The following is a 19076-nucleotide window of genomic DNA, read 5'->3' as shown; positions in this document are numbered from 1 at the left end:
CTCTCATTCAAAGCTCAGGGGAAAGGTGGGCTGGGGCGCCCTGCAAGCTCTCCTGTCCTGAGGGCCGGATAAAGTGAGGAGCCAGGACCCCAGGGAGGGAGGTCAGCACCCTGATGGGCCTCAGAGAACCCTGCGGGGATGTTGGACCCCTCCCCCTATGAGAGGAGAGCCAAGGTGGTGGACGCCTTGGGGACATGGCTGCGGGACGCGGTTGAGGGACATCAGGGTGGTCTGTGTGTGCCGCTCCCCAGCACCCATGGGGGGTCATGTAACCTCTGGACCCAGGAAAAGGGGGTGCAGAATCCTGAAAAAGACTCAGTGTTTACTAGTTTGGAGGAATATAGCCCTGGGAGGCAGGAATCAAGTTGTAGAAAACAAATTATATACAAAATTCTATTTCACCCACTGGGATTACGGACTGAGCTCACTACATATTACTCTTTGTCACAGGCCCGTGGGACTCTGGGCTTTCTGGGGTCGGGGGTCAGAGTTAGGGTCCTGGGAGGGATGGTACCTCTGAGGAGAGGGAGGGGCACCTTGGAGCCTCTGAGGGGGGAGGGTAGAGAAGTGAAGGGGTTTCCTGAGAGGAGCCACTGGGGATGCTGGATCGGACATCTCTTTGCTGGGTGCTGTCATGGGTGGGAGCGGAGGGATGTGACTCCTGACATCGTCTGGCCTCCAGCTGGACTCCAAGCCTTCTTTTAGGCGGAGCAGGAGAGAACCTGACGGGGCCAGAGGAGGAAATTGGGAGCATCCTGCCCTCCCTGACCCCTGCCCGAGACTCCGCAAGTCTCCCCTACTCGGCTGCAGTCCCCACCAGCCCCTCTTGCCGCTTGCTGCCCTCAGCCCCCCTTGACATCTGCACTCCGAGCTGCCGAAGGAAGAAGCCCACACATCAGGGGCTCGAGGGGGAGGTTTATTGTAAGAACTGTACAAAGGGGCCTGTCTGCTGGCCCGGCTTGGGCCTGTGCCTACCCGGGCACGGCACGGACAGCTGTGGGTCTGCCAGTGTGGAGGGGGCACAGGCAGGGGGAGGCTCTACAGTCTGTACACAGTCTACCCAGTCCAATAGACGCGGAGGCTCTTGGGGCCATGCCAGTCCGGGCCCGAGGAGGGAAAGGCAGTGGGCAGGGTGCTGGCCAGGGAGCAGGCTGCCCCCTGTAGGATGAACCTTCTGAAGGAAGAGCCGGGCGGAGTGGGGCCCCTTCCACAGAGGACACAGGCAGGAGACATGGAGCAGGGTCGGGCAATGGTGTGACAAAGACAACCAGCAGAAGGGAAGATCATGGAGTCCCAGGGAGCGAGAGAGGGACGCCCAGGCTGGGCGATGAGGAGGCAGAGGGCGGGCAGACAGAACAGAGGGCTCTGGCCTATGGGCAACACACACACACACACACACACACACACACACACACACACACACTTTGTTTTGGAGGTTTGGCTGCTTCCTGAGTTTTAATTAAACTGTTCACAAGAAACAAGAAAAAGAAGAGGAACTAAGGCCAACAGGGACTCGAACTTAGCACACGTGTTCACACTCATACACACACTCATGGCACAGGCACACTCACATGGACAGGCCTCTACTGAAGACACACACACACCAGCCAGACACCACAGGGGCACACTGACACACATTTGCACAAACATACCCAGACACACATGCATATGTAGGCGTCGTGGGACACAGTGGTATACACACTTGAACACACACACCAGTGAATCAATCCAGTGACCCCTCCTCCAAGCTCAGCCTCTGACTGTTCTCCAGGAGCCAGTGGAGGCCTGGCACTGCCGTGCCCAGATTGGCTGTGCCAGCAAAAGGGCCCCCGGCATTCCAGGCAGCAAGAGGTTGGAAGGTTGGGCCTGAGCCAGGTGGGCTGGGCATGGCCCAGTGTGAAGTCTCTAACATGGGCTCAACGATAACATTCTTAGGACCACTTTTGGGGGTGGGGAGGGAAGGCTGAGGAGTGAGGCGGGGAGGGAGGGAACAGGTGTTTCCTCCTGAGCGCCGGGGTTCCCGCCCCACCCCAGGTCTGGGAGCTCAGGCCAAGAAGAGCCCCCAGTGCCGTGAGACTCTGGTGGACACGACCTAGAAAAAGGGGGGCTCCAAGGGGGGTCCTCCCTTGTGCTCTTCCCCCAGGGGCCAGCCAGGGGCTGGAGGCCTGGATAGTGGACACATCAGGAAATGGTTTCAGGGGCCACAACCCCAGCCCGATGCACCAGGACCCAGTGGCCAATGAGGCTGGTGGAGCCATTGCAGACCAGCGACGTTTCCCTTTTCCAGGGAATTCCTGGGCCGGCTGGGGAAACAGTATCCTAGAGATGGGGCAGCTGGCAGGCCCTGGGGCCAGGTGTCTGCTCTCACTGAGGGTAAGGTGTCTTTGGAGAGGCCAGCAGCCCATAAGTCTCTGGTGGCAAGAGGGCAGCCAATCCCTCCATCGTAGGCCGGCTCCTCCCCCAGTGGGGGACAGATATTCTGATGTTCTAACCGCCCTCCAGGCCAAGAGGAGAGGCAGCAGGTTCCCTGAGGAGGTGAGAGCAATATGAAGGTGAAATCATAGAGGCAGGGGTCTCGGGCCCAGCATAGAGCCTTGGATTGCAATTCCCATTTTCCATGGCCGGGGAGGCAGGGGCTCTGGCCTAGGTGTTAGCCCCATGGTGGCCACGTCCTGTCCCCAACAGGGAGCTGGATCAGTCCTCAACTCAAAGCCCTGCTCCCTCAGCCTGCAGGCAGCTTTGGGGAAGCTTTGGGACTCTACCAGCCTCAGCTGGCCACCTCACTGCCACCTGCTAGACCAGAGACTCTTTGACCCCTGGGCGTACTGTTTGCCCTGGGGGTGGGGAGGGAGGGAGGACAGCGTCGGAGGGGCTGATGGGCGTGAGCCCCATGGCAGGTCCAGCGTCCCCTGTGGAGCCCGTCTCCTCACCCTTGCCCTGCACATTGCTGTCCCCGTTCTCGTGGCCGTACAACTTGCTCATGGTGTTGACGATCAGCCCCTCCTTCTCGGGGGCCCCGTCCCCGCTACCGTCCTGGCTGTGGCGGTACATGTAGGACGCCTGCTTCACCGAGCGCTGAAGCAGGTGCCGGCGGTAGGCCCTCTGAATCTTGATGGCACATACCTCCTCGTGCTTCCTCCTGAGGGTGGTGGTGATGGGCTCATAGGAGACCTTGGAGGGGTTGGCTGCCATGAACTTCTCCTCCATGGTCTCCTTGAGGGCGTCCATTTCCCCTGAGTCTCCCAGGACCTCTTTGGTCAGGGCGAAGAGAATGTCCAGGCAGTGGATTTTGTCGCCTGGCACCATGGGCAGGTCCAGTGTGATGAGCTTGATCTTGTTGGGCTTGGCAATCCTCAGCGGCTCCTGCAAGGTGTCCACGAAGTCGGAGAGGCGGCTGTACTCGATGAACTGTGTGGCGTCGGGGTCAAACTTCTCCCACGTCTCGTAGAACATCTCAAAGTCGTCCTCACAGAGGGGCTCGCTGCTCTCCTCGGTGGCCACGTTGAAGTTCTCCAGGATGATGGCGATGTACATGTTGACCACGATGAGGAAGGAGATGATGATGTAGCTGCAGAAGAAGCAGATGCCGACGGAGGGGTTGCCACAGTCACCCTTGACGCTGCTGCCCGGATTCTCCAGGGTGGGGTCACAGTCGGGGGGCCCGCTGTTGAGGATAGGGTTGAGGAGCCCGTCCCAGCCAGCTGACGTGGTGATCTCAAAGAGGCAGATGATGCTATTGCCAAAGGTCTCAAAGTTGAACATGTCATCGATGCCTGACTCCTTTTTGACGTAGGCGAAGTTGGACATGCCAAAGATGGAGTAGATAAACATGACCAGGAAGAGGAGGAGGCCGATGTTGAAGAGGGCAGGCAGCGACATCATGAGGGCAAAGAGCAGTGTCCGGATGCCCTTGGCCCCACGGATCAGTCGTAGGACACGCCCAATCCGGGCCAGGCGGATCACACGGAACAGTGTGGGGGACACGAAGTATTTTTGGATCAGCTCAGAGAGTGCAAGACCTGCAGGGAGGAAGTGGTGAGTACTGCTGTCCTAGGGTGGGGGGCTGGGTTAGGGAGTGAGGGGGCATGCGACTCAAGGGGGCCTGGCCTGGTATGCTCAACTTTCGGAGCACAGCCCAGATGGTCTCACCCATTAGGCCAGGCCCTCCCAGGGTCTTGGGGCAAGGGATTACATCTTTGCCCCAACACAGCTGGATGGAGGTGAGGTATGCTAAAGTTGATGGGGCGAGGGTAAGGACCATTCCCAAGGCTGTTTGCAGATGCCATAGATGAGTTACTATAATAAGTACATACATGTCCATTCACTTCTCCAGTGTGTATGGATATTGGAACCCGAGTGTGCAACTACTTGTCAGGTAAATGTTCCTTGAGGTGTATACAATGTGCCTTTGTGCATGAGGTGTGAATGGCAGGTGCACATGCATGTGTGTAGGTGTGATGATGTGTATAGTATGCCGGGTGCATGTGTCCATAAGAATAGCCTGGCCTGGCCCTGCTCACCTGCAATGGACAGGATGACAACCACGAAGTCGAAGATGTTCCAGCCGACGGTGAAGTAGTAATGGCGCAGGGCGAACATTTTGAGCACACACTCCCCCGTGAAGATGATGATGAAGATCATGTTGATGTTGTACAGGATGTTCACCTTCAGCTGGCTCTGGTCATCCGTCTCCACCATCATGGTGACCATGTTGAGGCAGATGAGGATCATGATCACGATGTCGAAGACCTGCTTCGTCACAAAGTCGTACACCACGCCCTGGATCTTGTTCTGCAGCACAGACGGGAGTGCAGGGACACACGTGGGTGCACAGTGCAGGGTGTGGTCAGGGCCCACACAGGACACGGACAGGCAGGAGACACAGGATGACACAAACATGAAAGAGAGAGGTGTGTCAGGGCTTATGATGGTGTTGGCCAGGAAATGGATGGCAGACCCATCAGACCAGGCCATTCTATGGGGTCCCTGGGCATCCTTCCTTGCTCTGAAACCCTTCTACTTGTCAAGGTCCTCAAGCAGCCCCTCACCCTTCCCGCAAGCCATTGCTCGCTGGGGAGGGTATCTGGCCATCATCTTCCTCCCCCTTCTAGGGACCCCTGCTCCAGAATCTACCAACTGAGGTGGTGAATGGACATTGAGGGGCTGTGTAGGGCCGGGTAAGGGGTGAACCAGGGACTGGGGTTTAGCAGGCAGCTGCTGCTTGTGCATATAGCACCTCAATACAGTTACAAAGATAACTGTATTGGACAGTTATCTGTCCTCCCTGCAGGTGTACTCAGCCTCATGCCAGGGACACAGCCTGCAGGGCAGAGTGTAGGCTCCATTTTGGCCCTGTGGGCCCCTCAGGCGGGAGCCTCACACAGGCTGTGGGAAGAGAGGCCCAGAGGGCAGGTACCTGGGGCCTTGGAATTGGCTTCTGAGGTTTCTTGGAGCCAAGCTTCTTCATGGCGTTATAGTATTTCTTCTGTTCCTCCGTCATGAAGATGTCTTTCCCTCCAAAGTATAGTGGGATGGAGCCCATAAGGTTGGGAGGTCCCCCTTCTCTGCCTCCAGGACCTCCCTACCTCAGGTACCACACTTAAAGCAACCCTCATCCCAGCAGGTGCCCCTGGTGGAAAGCGGGAGAGGGACGTGGAAGGGCCAGAGATGGGGGTTGAGAAGGAGGAGGAGGGGGATGACAGAGGGAAGGAAACCTGTGCTGCCTCACAGTCTGTTTTGGGCCTCTTTCCATCAATATCTCATTGGGTCCCCGAATCACCCAGAGAGGTAGGTAGCATCCCCTCATTTGATAGATAAGAACACTGAGGTTTGGGGAGGCCAAGTCACTGGTTCCAGGTTGCCTGGTGGGATCTGAACCCAGATTCGCTGCCTCAGCTGTGTTCCCAGCGACAGCACAGGGGTGCCGAGGCAGCGTTTGTGAACTATAAGGGCTGAATGGACCAAGTATAGGAGGAGGGAGGCCCAAGGTGGGCGGGGCTGGATACTCATCTTCTTCTTCTGCTGGTTGAAGTTGTCAATGATGACGCCGATGAAGAGGTTGAGGGTGAAGAAGGATCCGAAGATGATGAAGATGACAAAATAGAGGTACATGTAGATGTTCACCTCGTACTGCGGCTGCTCCCCTTGCTGCAGGGGCCATAGGATGGGACAAGGTGTGCTGGGTGGGCTTGGGACACATGTGCTCCCTGTCCCACTGTGGGCAGGAGAGGCCTGGGGCCCAGAGGTGAACCCACCCACCCTCGGAGTCTCAGGGTCTCCCGAGGAGGCAGCATGGGGATGGGGATGCCACTGTGTCTTTGGTCTAGTCCTCCCCTGTGGCTCACTCATGAGCCATATCTTGGTGACCCCCACTCACCTCCCGGGAGTCCACGGCTGCATACATGATGTCCATCCAGCCTTTGAAGGTGGCCTGAGAGAGTGTGGTTGGGTGTGAGGGGCGGGGCTGCTTGTTGCCTCTATCATCCAGCCTGGTCCTCCCCCTAGGCCACCTGCCCACAGCCCCACTGGGCAAGCATCAGATAGAGACCAGAGAGGTCTGGGCACTACTTCAGGGTCTTATAGCACTGAAAGCAGGGTGGGCAGTCCCCTAACAAGGAGTGGCAGGGGTCTTAGGTACAACGAAAGATGGGGGCACCTTGATCCACGTCCCTGCAGAGCCAGGGGTCACACTCACCACCTGCAGGAGGGAGAGGTAGCCCAGACCCACGTTGTCGTAGTTGACCTTGACGTTGAGCCAGCGGACCTCTCCTGTGTACATCAGGCTCTCGCATTCAGACTTGTTGTTGACCTCGGAGATGTCGAACCTCTCAGAGGTGGTGGTATTCATGCAGTAGTAGAACTTGCCGGCAAACAGGTTGACGCCCATGATGCTGAAGATGAGCCAAAAGATGAGGCAGACGAGCAGCACGTTCATGATAGAGGGGATGGCTCCCAGGAGGGCATTCACCACCACCTGGGGTGAAGGTGGGAGGGAATCCTTGTCAGATCTTCTCCCAGGCAGGGGAGCCCATCTCCTCTGGGAGACAGCTCCCCACCTACACTAACCAGGAGACCAGGAAGGGCTGGGCGGGGCTACTCAGGGAAGGCTTCCTGGCGGAGGGCACTCTGAGCCAGGCCTGGGGAGAAGTGTGCTGGACTGTATGGTTGGGGCCAGGAGGGCCAAAAGTAGGGTTGGGAACTGCCAGCATGGTGGTTGGAGAGGACTCTCTGCTTGGCTAGAGCTATCAGCCCAGAGTTGGGGCCCTGGCCTTCTCTGGAAGCAGCCTGGCCATGGGTCACCAGGCAAGAGACAAACACTCTTTCCTCGGCCCCCATAGGAAACTCCGCCCCCGTGACCAGCCCCTGCTCACTTGTTCACAGTATTAGAGACACAGGCACTGAAAGGAAGCCACCAGGCTCATTAAAGCACCTGGACCCTGGGACCAGAGTCCTGCACCCCACCAGCCCTGGCCCCACAGGCCACCTCACTGCTCCAGGCTGAGCCCAATTCAAGAATTGTTCCGTTTCAAGCAGAAGCCATGACATGACCTCCAGACAGAGTGGGTGGCACAGGCCTGGTGATGACCAGGGCTCCCTTCCTGGCTGGGGTACCAAGCAGCTGTGTGGCTGTGGGCAGGTCATGTCCCCTCAGAGGGGAGGGGTCTGTCACTCTGGAGCTGGGAGGGTCCAGCACTGGCTGGCCTCTTGTATGAACAGGAGGGAGCCACTCAGGCTGAGTACACTGATGGGCTGCAACCAGCCGATTCACAGAGGTTTGTCCCTCAGGGGCTGGTCTTGTTCCCAACAGACCTCCCTTCTCTGGGGGAGTCCCATTTGTCATGCCTAAACCCTGTGTTTACCAGTCACTTCTACCCTCAAGGGCCCGAGGGGATCTTTCCAAACTTGCATGACCCTGAGCTCAAGGGCCAGTAGGCTCAGAGCCCCAGGCACAAGTACCTTCCTGTTTGCCTGAGTCTCAGAGCCATGGGGAACCCCAGTCTGAGTTGGGGAGGGATACCCATAAACACACAGACCTGCTTTCGGTCCACTCTTCTCTCTGCCCTGGTGCCCTCACGCCCTCCTGGGAGTTGCTGCAGCCTCTGCTGCCCTCCAGTGGTGACAGAGAAGAGCTAAGGAGCAGGACTGAGGGCAGGAATGGGCACTTGGGCTGATTCAGGAGGACGTCTCAGGCCCCCAAACCTGGCCTACAGCAGGACCCTCTGCTTCCCCTGATGGTGGCTGGAGTGCAGACATATGGGGCCCTGCACCTTGCCCTGCTGGAGTGCAGAGCCAGGGGCCCTGCACCTTGCCCTGTGGTGGCTGCTCCCTCAACCCCCAGTCCTACTCAAAGCCCTCCCCAGCACCTACCCTCATGCCCTCGAATCGGGACAGTGCCCTCAGGGGGCGCAGGGCCCGCAGCGTCCGCAGGGATTTGATGGGTCCCAGCTCCGAGTAGCCCAGCCAGTTGGCCACCAGGCTGATGATGGAGACCTGCAAAGGGAAAGGGGGGTTGGGGTGTTAGGGAGTGCAGGGCCCCTGGCTCTCCCCAAGCCCCAGGACTCAGTGCTTGAGGACAGGTCTGCCATAGGGGCCTCCTAGACTCACAGCTCTAAGGGGTCTCTCCCAGACCCCTTCCCTAGTGGGTGGTCCTATCTAGTGGGAATTGTCCCAGCGCCTATAGGAGCCTGGGCTCTATCGCAGTGATGTCATCAATTACATGGAGGCCGTGTGCCTGTCAGAGAGGATACAGCATCTTCCACAGATATTGGCAAGGACGGTCAGGAACCCTCCTACTTGCCCTCTTGCCCCCAAGGCTCCCCTTTCTCTCAGGAGGGCGGAGGTCCCCCCAGCCTGTTAGTCCCCTTCCTGGGCAGCTGTGTCCAAGGAGCCTGAGACCAGTCTCTGCGAGGGCAGGACGGCTAACCAGGGGTCTGACGCGCTCTGTGACCTCGAGCAGCTGCTGCCACTCGGGCTGGGGCTTCCTAAGGTCCTTGGCCACAAGGACGGCCCCTGGGTCTGGCTGCGGGGCTGGGCCGGGGCCGGGGATGGACTCACGCCCACGATGAGGAAGTCGAGCCAGCACCAGGCGTTGGTGAAGTACACCTTGAAGCCGTAGGCCACCCACTTGAGCAGCATCTCCAGGATGAAGATGTAGGTGAAGACCTTGTCGGCATACTCCAGGATGGTGCGGATGGTGGGCCGCTGCTCAATGTAGATGTCCTCGAAGGCCTGCGGGCACCAGCACGGGGTGGCCAGAGCCCAGGGGGCCGGGCAACCATGTCCCCAGCCCTGCCCGACACTGCTGGTTCCCAGGGGACTGGCAAGGGGCCAGGCTGGTGGCTTCTCCCAGACTCCCCATGCCCATCATGGGGGTGAGCGAGTTTCCCATGGGGAGAAGCTCCCCGGGTGAGTTCCTCTAGGGCTCTGGGTTGGAGACTGTCCAGGCTGTGTCCCTCCCACACTGTGGGAAGGAGGGAGCCCAGAGGGCCTGCTTTGGGCCTGGCACCTGCCTCGGCCCATGCCCATCCCCAGGGCAGTGCCTACCAGGGCGCCACTGCTGAGCAAGATCATGAAGACAATGAAGGTCTCAAACCAGTTGTGCTCGACGATCTTGAAGCAGGCCCTGCGGAGGGTCCACCACGTCTTCCCACGGCCCTGGGAGATGTCCACGTAGAGGCAGGGACAGCGCTGCACACAGGCTGGGGGAGCAAAGGGGCACCACGTCACGGGCCTGGTGGCTGCCTCCTGATGTATGTCAGCATGTTCCCGTCACCTCCCAGGATGCCCCCCCCCCCGCCAGACCTGCACCTCACTGCCCCCCCGAGACCCGGCATCCTCACTTCCTCCCAATCCCCGGCCTCATGTCCTCCACTGCTGGTTGGAAATGGGCCCAGCCCCTCCCCTAGAATGGGGGTCCCAGGCTCTCCCTCCACAGCCTATTGCGCCCATGTGCCAACTGCTGCCAGGGATGGATGCGCAGGGGAAGACAAGCAGGGGTGTGGGCCCCCAGCTTAGGGACTGTCCCACCCTCCCCGCTCCGCCAGGCAGCCCTCACTCCGCACAGCCGGGCTCTGCTCTCCAGAGCTATGCCCTGAGGGCCGAGCAGGCCTTTCTCCCTGAAGATGCTGCCGAGGAAGACGGACTCAGAGCTGCCTTCCCTGAGCACCGCTTCATGTCAGGCTCAATGGGGACTCTGCAAGGCAGCCCTCGGGGTGCTGCTGGCACCCGCTGCACACACGGAAGGCTCAGGTCAGGGCTGGGAGGCACCCCGGCTCTGACACCCCTGCCTGGTGCTGCAGGGCAGGGTCGCATCAGGGGAGAAGGTCCCACATGCTTTTGGTGACATGCATGCCCCCGAGAGGTCCCCAAGGAGGGAATGGGCTGGGGTCTGCTGGGCGGGGGGCGCACCAGGCGAGGTGGGGTGCACGCATGCAGGCTCACCCTCAGTGAAGCACTCCTCAGGCTGCTCCCCCTCGGGGTTCTCCTCCACCTGTTCCTCAGCATTCTCCTCGGGGGGCTTGTAGTCCACTGTGCTGCAGACGGAGGAGTTCCTGTCCAGGGACTGTGGCAGCTTCTGCAGGGGCCACAGGGTCATGTGACCCCTGGGTCCTCCCACCAGGTGGGGCAGAGGAGGTCAGCGTGGGAGACCAGAGGGAGAGGAGAAAGAGGGTTTGGACAGACCTACTCATTCATTACTCACTCACTCACTCACTCAACCATGGATTATGAAGTGGGCACCCTGGTCCATGCAGAAGAACCAGTGACCAAGGCAGCCACGGTCCAGCTCTTGTGGCACTTAGATTTGGAGCAGGGTAGGGCTCAGGCCGGGCACGGGCGGTGAGGACATGAGTGGACGTGTGAAGCCTCAGGTAAGGGAAGAGGCTGGGAGAAAAGCAGGCATGGGTGGCTGGGGTGGCTTGAGCAGCTGGGAGTTCTGGGAGGCGTGGGAAGGCCTGAGGAGGGCAGCAGAGGAACAGATGCCTAAGGTCCTTTTGCCAGGCCTGAATGGGGGTCAGAACAGACTGGGGCTGCCACAACCCCAGACAACAGCATGTGGTGTCCCCAGGCCTGTGTCTAGGGGCTGTCTGCATGAGGAACCTAGAAAGGATGGACAATCTTCCCAGCTGGAGCCCCAGCCTGGGGCCAAGAGACCTGATGGGAGTGGAGCAGGTGGGGAGGATGGTTCTCCGACCTGGCCAGGCCTCCCCCACCTCCTCCTGGTGCTGCCCTTTGCCAGCTCCCCGGGCCCAGACTCCCCTCCTCAAGGGGATCCCTTCATGGCTGGGGGTGAGGCCCCTGAAGAGGAAGATGGAGAGGGCAACTGGATGTCAGCTCTGGATCCAGAATGGTGACCAGAAAACTAAGGGAGTCCTGTGCCAGTTGACAGAAAGGGAGACTGAGGCACGGGGCAATAGGTCAGCCAGGGCATCCACGGAGTCAACTGTCCCGCCCATGTGCCCCCACACCCGCAATCCCCCTTGGAATCCTGTTTTCCTCGCTCTAAAGCGTGCTCAGAGCCTTGGCCTGCGTGTCTCCAGCCCTCCCCCACCCCCGCTCCTCATACCGAGGTCCGTGTCATAGTTCCCGGGTATTTATAGCTTGGCAGGCACTCGGCCCACATATTTGGGGGGAATAAGAAGTCAAGAACTTTCAGGGCAAAGTTCATTTGGGCCCCGGTGCCCAGCCTGGCCCAGGGCCCATAGGGTGGCGGTGGGCAGGGGGCTTATGCTCAGTCCTTCCCCAGCCAGGCCGGGGGGTGAGTGAGGGGCTCAGAGTCAGCTTCCCGAGGAGGCCCAGGAAAGGCTCCTGAGTTTCCGGGGGTGACACCAGCCCCTCGCCATCCTGGAAGGGAAGGAGCAGGACGAGCGGACGTTTCAGGCCAGCAGCACAGGCCCCCTACATGGGCTGGGTGGGTGGTCAGGACTCTTGCTGAGCTCCCTGCTCTCTTCCTACCCAAACTCATTGCCCCACTGCACCTCTCCTCAGAGTCCCCAGCCCTACCTGGCACTTGGGCCCACCCTGGGGGGAAAGGGACCAGCCCCAGGTGGGCTCTTAACAGAAATAGGTAACCATGGCAAGAACCCAGAGTGGGCTAAAGAGAGTCCCAGAGTAGAGGTTTCACAGGTAAGAACATCCTGCCCAAGATCGCCACCTGCTGGTGAAACAGGGCCCTGACAGGGTTGTGGGGGTGAGTGAAGGGCTTTAGGGCAGGCAGGACCCGTCATACTAGTCGTGTCAATAACAGCAGTAACAGTCACCATTTACAGAGAGCTCACTATGTGCTGTACACACATCCTCTCATCTAAGGTCACCACAATGACCTCAGGCAAGGCACCATGACCCCCATTTTTCAGATGGAGAAATGGAGGCTTGGAGACTTGAATAAAGTCACACAAAAATGTGAAGACGTGTCTATCTGACCGCTGACCCCCCATACCAGGCTCTGCGATGGGCTCACCTTGACATCCTCAGCCTCCGAGAAGGTGTCAGTCTCCTCCTCTGTCGGCATCTCCAGGTCGGACTCCTCGGAGGCGATGGGCACGTGGATGGTCAGGTAGGGGTTGTTGATGAAGTTGAGGTGGTCCAGCTCAATGCTGGGGGTTGGTCCGTCAGCCAGGCCCACGTGGTTCAGGATGTGATTGTCCTTCAGGTCCTTGTCACCCTCCTTGGGCGGCGGTTCCTTCTTCTCGTCCTCGGGGGCACTCTCCCCGGCCTCCCCGGCCTCCCCAGCCTCCCCGGCCTCCCCGGGCCTCCCGAGGTGGAGCATGATCTCCTTGGGGCTCAGGATCTTGCCGTGCAGCAGCCCCAGCAGGAAGGCTTTGGCGAAGCTGATGCCCCACTTGATGCGCCCGATGGCGATCTGCAGGTTGTTCATCTCGCCGTCCTCGTCCGGGGCTGCCAGGCTGTCGGCGCTAAAGGAGCTCAGCAGCAGGGCCAGGAAGAGGTTCAGGACCTGGGAGCAGGGGTTGGAGAGCCTCAGCTCAGCCTCCAGGCCCCTGCGGGTCCTCAGGCCTCCAGACCAGATCTACCCCATCAACACCACCTAATGGAATCCTCGCGACTGCTTATGGAGGTGAGGAGTGCCACTCTCATCCCCACTTGGCAGGTCAGGAAGCTGAGGCTTGGGCACAGGCTAGGCCGCTGCTGACCAAGGCTGAGGCAGGGCTTGGGAGGCCCCCTGGGTGACAGGGACTCTTTCCATGACGCTGTCCTCTGCCTCCACTGCCAGGGGACGCAGAGCAAAGGCCCGGGTGCATGTCTCCCAGCTCCCAGGACTTACTGGGAACCTCTTCTTTGAGCCATCTTTTCTTTTCTGAAAAGTGGGATTTTGATAGACCCTGTGCTCCCAGTGCTCAGAGGCATGTCCCCTGTTGCCCTGGAAGGGACATTGACCCCTTTTCTCCCAGGGGGTTCCCTGCTCCACCTGCTTCTCTTCCCATAGCCCTGTGGAAAGGGACTTAAGAGCTACTGGTCTACCCGCTGCCTCCCGTCAACTTTATCTTCCAGTGGCCAGACACTGACTGAGCCCCTCCAGTGAGCACAGGAGCCAGTGGCCTGAGGGAGCTCCCACCTGCTAGAGATAGACATCTGATCAGAAAAATCATAAGCAGTGAGGTGGCACGGCCATGGAGATGGGCATGGAGGCTTTGAGACCGAGCTGCTCGGTTTCGAATCCTAGTTTACAGCTGTGTGTCCTGAGGCAAGTGAGATCTCTGCTCTGTGCCTCGGCTTCCTCATCTGTGTATGGAGATGTTTCCAGTCCCTGCCTCCTCGCATTGTTGTGAGCACACAGTAGGCACTCATACTGGTTGGCTGTTATGTGTGCAATGTTGGAAGGCAGGGCCAGGCTCTTTCTCTGGGGGCCTTGGGGAGGCCCTGGGAGCCTGTCATTGTGAACCTCCCACCCTTGCCCATCTTCTCCACCTGCCTCTCACTGTCTGGCTTTCACCAGTGTCCTCCAAGGTCCTTTTGTCATTGTCTTAACCATCATGGTAACACCATATCTTTTAAAATATACAGGGTGTCCCCACAAAAAAGTATACAGACTTTAACAGCTGATAGCTCAATATTTAAAAGAAAATGTATTTTAATAAATACTGCTTTGATAATTATTCAAAGTATGTATATCCTAGTACATTTTTGGGACACCCTATATATATGTGGTGTCTTGTATATAGTCTTTCCTTGGGGGAACATACTGGGGGGATTCTGCCCCATCTCCACACCCCCAGCTACTTTGCTGCCTTTTCCCCCCACCAAAATTTATCGGTCTTTTTCTCTCTGTCTTGGGGGGAGGCATCCAGTTGCCAGAAACACATCTGAGATGGGAATTAGCTGCTCTCTGGGTCAGCAGGGTTTGCACACGGCTCCTGCCTGGGACAGAAATAGCCTCCTCAGGCAACGCAGGGGGCGGGGGCCTGGCAGGGAGGGGAATGGACATCGTGCCCCTTGGGGGCTCTGAGGGTGGGTTCCCTATGACTTAATCATTTCCCCTCCTTCACAGGAGCCCAAGGAAGTGCCCAAGTGCCATGGACACAGGGGACCTGGGTACCCACACTCCCTGGCAGGGTGCCCTCATGCCCTCTGCAAACACCTGCCTCCATGAGCCTGGGTGGGGGGGCGGGGACAGTGCCCAAGGAGCTGACATTGCCACCTCCCTCGGCTGCTCCACTCCCTCTGAGCAAAGTGGAAGAACCACAGAGCTGGGCCGGAAAAGGGTGTCAGTGGTGGGTGAGGGAGTGTGTGTGGGGTGTGTGTGACATGCACACAGATTCAGTGCAGGGATTCCAGCCTCAAGCCAGACTGCTTCGGCTCACAGGTGACTGACTTACTTCCCTGGGCCTCTGCCTCCTCATCTACAAGCAGATCTGAGCACATGGAGCGTACTCCGAGTGCTGGATGAAGGTAAACGGAGGTCAGCCGTCCCCATCCTTGCTGGGGTGGATGTCATCATTGTCAGCACTGCGGTTATTATCGATGTTATTGTCACTGGAGTTCGGAGACACAGGTTCTAGTCCAGGCTCGGTTTCTCACTGGCTATGTGGTCTGGGTAGTGCCTCCTTGGAGCACAGAGCCAACATCGCCTGCCTCACAGGGTTGTGGAGAACCTCAAGGATGATGCAAATAAAGGCCCTCACACAGGCACCGGCCCCTGGCAGGAGTGTGAGGCCCCCGATGGGTATCTATTCCACACATGCCTGTGACATTTGAACTCCCCTGGCCTCGAGGGCCAAGTGCTTTGCTAAGCACTTTTTAAAAAAAATATATTTTATTGATTTTTTACAGAGAGGAAGGAAGAGGGATAGAGTTAGAAATATCGATGAGAGAGAAACATCGACCAGCTGCCTCTTGCACACCTCCTACTGGGGATGCGCCCGCAACCAAGTCACGTGCCCTTGACCGGAATCGAACCCAGGACCCTTCAGTCTGCAGGCTGATGCTCTATCCACTGAGCCAAACCGGTTTTGGCAAGCACTTAGATGTGTGTCGTGTAATCCTCAGGGCCACCCAGTGAAGTGTGTCATCCCCATTTTCCAGATGAGACATACTGAGACCAGATAGGTTAATAACTTGCTCGGGGTTTCCCAGTTAGTGGTGGCAAAGCAGGGGCTTGACATGATTTTGAGTTTGCACACATACAGTCAGAACCCCCTGCAGAGCCTTTCTGTCACCCCCAGGTCCTTAAACTACATGACAAACTGCTACTCAGAGACTGCTACCCACACCCTAATCCTGCCCCTGAGGTCTGCCCAGACATCTTCCCTTTCTCTTCTCCACTCCCCAAGACCTCCCTCCCAGGGACAACCAGCCTGGGGCCTCCAGTCTAGCTGTCCCTGTCGGGGGGGGGGGGGGGGGGGAGGGGGGGGTGGAGTTGGGAGCTCGAGACCTTATCCCAGGGTCTCCTCCTCAGTTGAGGTGACAACCCACCCCACCAATCTGCTCCTGCCCCCAGCCAGAGCTCAGCGATATCTGAGAAGCGCTGACCCAGCAGCCCAAGGATTCCACAGGCCTTTGCGGAACATGTTGTGGGGGGATGGGACATGCGTCTTCCCGCCCCTGTTGCCCAGGGCAGTGCCTGCCAGCCACCGCAGGGGGCAGCTGAGCACAGCACTCTGGGTAGGACTGACCCCCACCCCACCCAAAGAAGGGGAGGAGTCGGGGTCGGCAGGGTGAGGCTAGATGCCTGCCAGGCCCCACCACAGAAATGCTGGTCAACTGGACCACAGCCCCACAGCCTGTTTCTCATCAGCTCCTGCACCCCTTCCCTGCACCAGCCCCCCACATGCCAAACCCAAAGTGGCAGGATGGGTGCTGTTTGTGCCATCTCTGGGTTCTCCTAACACCCGGGGCCTGATTCCCAGGAACAGAGGGTGAGAGGGTGGGGGAAGACCAAGAGGCCCAGAAACCTCGGATGCCAACTCCACGCCTTCTTGCACACTGTCACGTCACTCCTCCCAGCCACCCTATAAGGTACCTACTACTTTTCTTTCATGTAAGTTAGAGAACCCAGCCAACCAGAGAGCAGTATTTGGTTCAAGGTCATGCAGATGGAAAGGAGCTGGGACTGGCCCTTAGACCTGTCTGATTCCAATTATTATGTTACTTTACCCCAAACCCTAGGTTTCAACAGCACTAATCATAGTGCCAGCCCTGGGCCAGCAGCAGGAGCATCGCCAGAGCTCGTTAGAAACACAGATTCCCAGGCCCTGGCCCAGAGCTGCTAGATCAGACTGGGGTGGGTGGGGGGAGGCAGCAGGTTCTAAGAAACTCCCAAGTGACTCTTAAGCAGGTTAAAATTTGAGAATCATTGGATTAAACCACAAAAAATTTTGCCATTTTGAGGGAAACAAAAGAAAAAATAAACAAATGGGACTACATTAAATTAAAAAGATTTTACACAGCAAAGGAAACAATTAACAAAACAAAAAGACAATCTACTGAATGGAAGGAGATATTTGCCAATGATATATCTTCTAAAGGGCTAATATCCAAAATTTATAAAGAACTCATACACCCCAACACCAAAAAAAACACACCAAACAAATCCAATTTAAAAAATGGGCAAAGGACCCGAATAGACACTTCTCTAAAGAGGACACACAAATGGCCAATAGATATATGAAAAGTTGCTCACCATCACTAATCATCAGAGAAATGCAAGTTACAACCATAATGAGATATCACCTCACACCTGTCAGAATGGCTATCGTCAATAATCCACAAACAACAAGTGTTGGAGAGGATGTGGAGAAAAGGGAACCCTTGTGCACTGGTGGTGGGAATGCAGATTGGTGTAGCCACTATAGAAAACAATAGAGAGCATCCAAAAAAAAAATTATGGCCCAGCGATTCCACTTCTGAAGAAACCTAAAACCCTAATGGGAAAGAATATATGCCACATTATATTATATATGTTCACTGCCACATTATTTACAACTAGAGGCTCGGTGCACGAAATTCGTGCATGTGGTGTGTGTCCCTCAGCCCAGCCTGCACCCTCTCCAATCTGGGACCCCCTTGAGGGATGTCCGACTGCCCGTTTAGGCCCGATCGGGCCTAAACGGGCAGTCGGACATCCCTCTCACAATCCAGGACTGCTGCCTCCCAACTGCTCACCTGCCTTCCTGATTGCCCCTAACCGCTTCTGCCTGCCAGCCTGATCACCCCTAACCACTCCCCTGCCAGCCTGATTGATGCCTAACTGCTCCCCTGCCAGCCCGATTGCCCCTAACTGCCCTCCCCTGCCAGCCTGGTCACCCCTAACTGCCCTCCCCTGCCAGCCTGGTCCCCCCCAACTGCCCTCCCCTGCAGGCCTGGTCCCCCCCAACTGCCCTCCCCTGCTGACCCGGTCATCCCTAACTGCCCTCCTCTGCCAGCCTCATCGTCCCTAACTGCTCTCCCCTGCTGGTCTGGTCCCCCTGTCAACTGCCCTTCCCTGCAGGCCTGGTTGCCCCCAACTTCCCTCCCCTGCAGGCCTGGGTCCTCCCCAACTGCCCTTCCCTGCAGGCCCGGTCGCCCCCAACTTCCATCCTCTGCCGGCCTGGTCACCCCTAACTGCCCTCCCCTGCAGGCTTGATCACCCCCAACTGCCCTCCCTTGCAGGCCTGGTCCCTCCCAACTGCCCTCCCCTGCTGGCCATCTTGTGGCAGTCATCTTGTGTCCACATGGGGGCAGCCATCTTTGACCACATGGGGGCAGCCATCTTGTGTGTTGGAGTGATGGTCAATTTGCATATTACTCTTTTATTAGATAGGATAGCCAAGACATGGAAGCAACCCAAGTGCCCATCACCAGAGGAGTGGATAAAAAAGTGGTGGTGCCTATACACAATGGAACATTACTCGGCCATAAAAAAGAATAAAATCTTACCATTTGCCACAGCATGGATGGGCCTAGAGGTATTATGCTAAATTAAATAAATCAGTCAGAGAAAAACAAATACCATATGATTTCACTTATATGTGGACTCTAAAGAACAAAAAAAACAAACAAAATTGAAACAAACTCATAGATACACAGAGAACAGACTGATGGTTGCTAGAGGGGAGAGGGATGGGGGGACTGCATGAAAGAGGTAAAGGGATTAAGAAGTATAAATTGGGCCCTGGCTGGTGTGGCTCAGTTGGTTGGGCATCATCCCGTGCACCAAAAGGTTTCTGGTTCCATTCCCAGTCAGGGCACATGCCCGGGTTTGGGCTCGATCCCCAGCAGGGGGTGTGCAGGAGGCAGCCAATCCATGTTTCTCTCTCTCCATCTCCCTTCTCTCTCTCTAAATATCAATAAAAAATATATATTAACAACAACAAAAAGAAGTACAAATGGGTCGTTACAAAATAGTCACGGGGATGTAAAGTCCAGCATAGGAAATATAGTCAATACTGTTGAAATAACTAGCTATAGTACTAGGTGGGGAATGGAAATATCAGGGGGAACACTTTGTAAAGTATGTGAGTATCTAACCACTATGCTGCACACCTGAAATCAATACAAAATAATACTGAATATAAACTGTAACTGAAAAATAAAATTAAAGAAAAAATTTCCCATTTTGGGGGGTTGTGGGGGCAGGAAGAGAA

At 57.2% G+C, this 19076-nt stretch overlaps 1 protein-coding gene across 2 annotated transcripts in view; it reads right to left on the bottom strand.

Moving 5' to 3' along the window:
• Positions 1-902: 902 nt before the first annotated feature.
• Positions 903-19076, bottom strand: part of SCN4A (sodium voltage-gated channel alpha subunit 4) — a gene marked incomplete at its 5' end in the record, with an annotated part of 31116 nt that continues 12942 nt past the window's right edge. For both annotated transcript variants that reach the window (XM_080677990.1, XM_080677991.1), the window contains 11 exons: positions 903-4019; positions 4521-4791; positions 5417-5514; positions 6006-6147; positions 6377-6430; positions 6695-6973; positions 8368-8490; positions 9055-9228; positions 9544-9698; positions 10441-10573; positions 12458-12952. In XM_080677990.1, the coding sequence (XP_080534116.1) occupies positions 2794-4019; positions 4521-4791; positions 5417-5514; positions 6006-6147; positions 6377-6430; positions 6695-6973; positions 8368-8490; positions 9055-9228; positions 9544-9698; positions 10441-10573; positions 12458-12952 (3150 nt within the window). In that variant the 3' untranslated portion in view covers positions 903-2793. The remainder of the gene's footprint in view (positions 4020-4520; positions 4792-5416; positions 5515-6005; positions 6148-6376; positions 6431-6694; positions 6974-8367; positions 8491-9054; positions 9229-9543; positions 9699-10440; positions 10574-12457; positions 12953-19076) is intronic.

The sequence above is a fragment of the Plecotus auritus genome, assembly GCF_963455305.1.
Source record: "Plecotus auritus genome assembly, chromosome: 7".
NCBI lineage: Eukaryota > Metazoa > Chordata > Mammalia > Chiroptera > Vespertilionidae > Plecotus > Plecotus auritus.
This window is presented reverse-complemented; position numbering and strand designations above follow the sequence as displayed.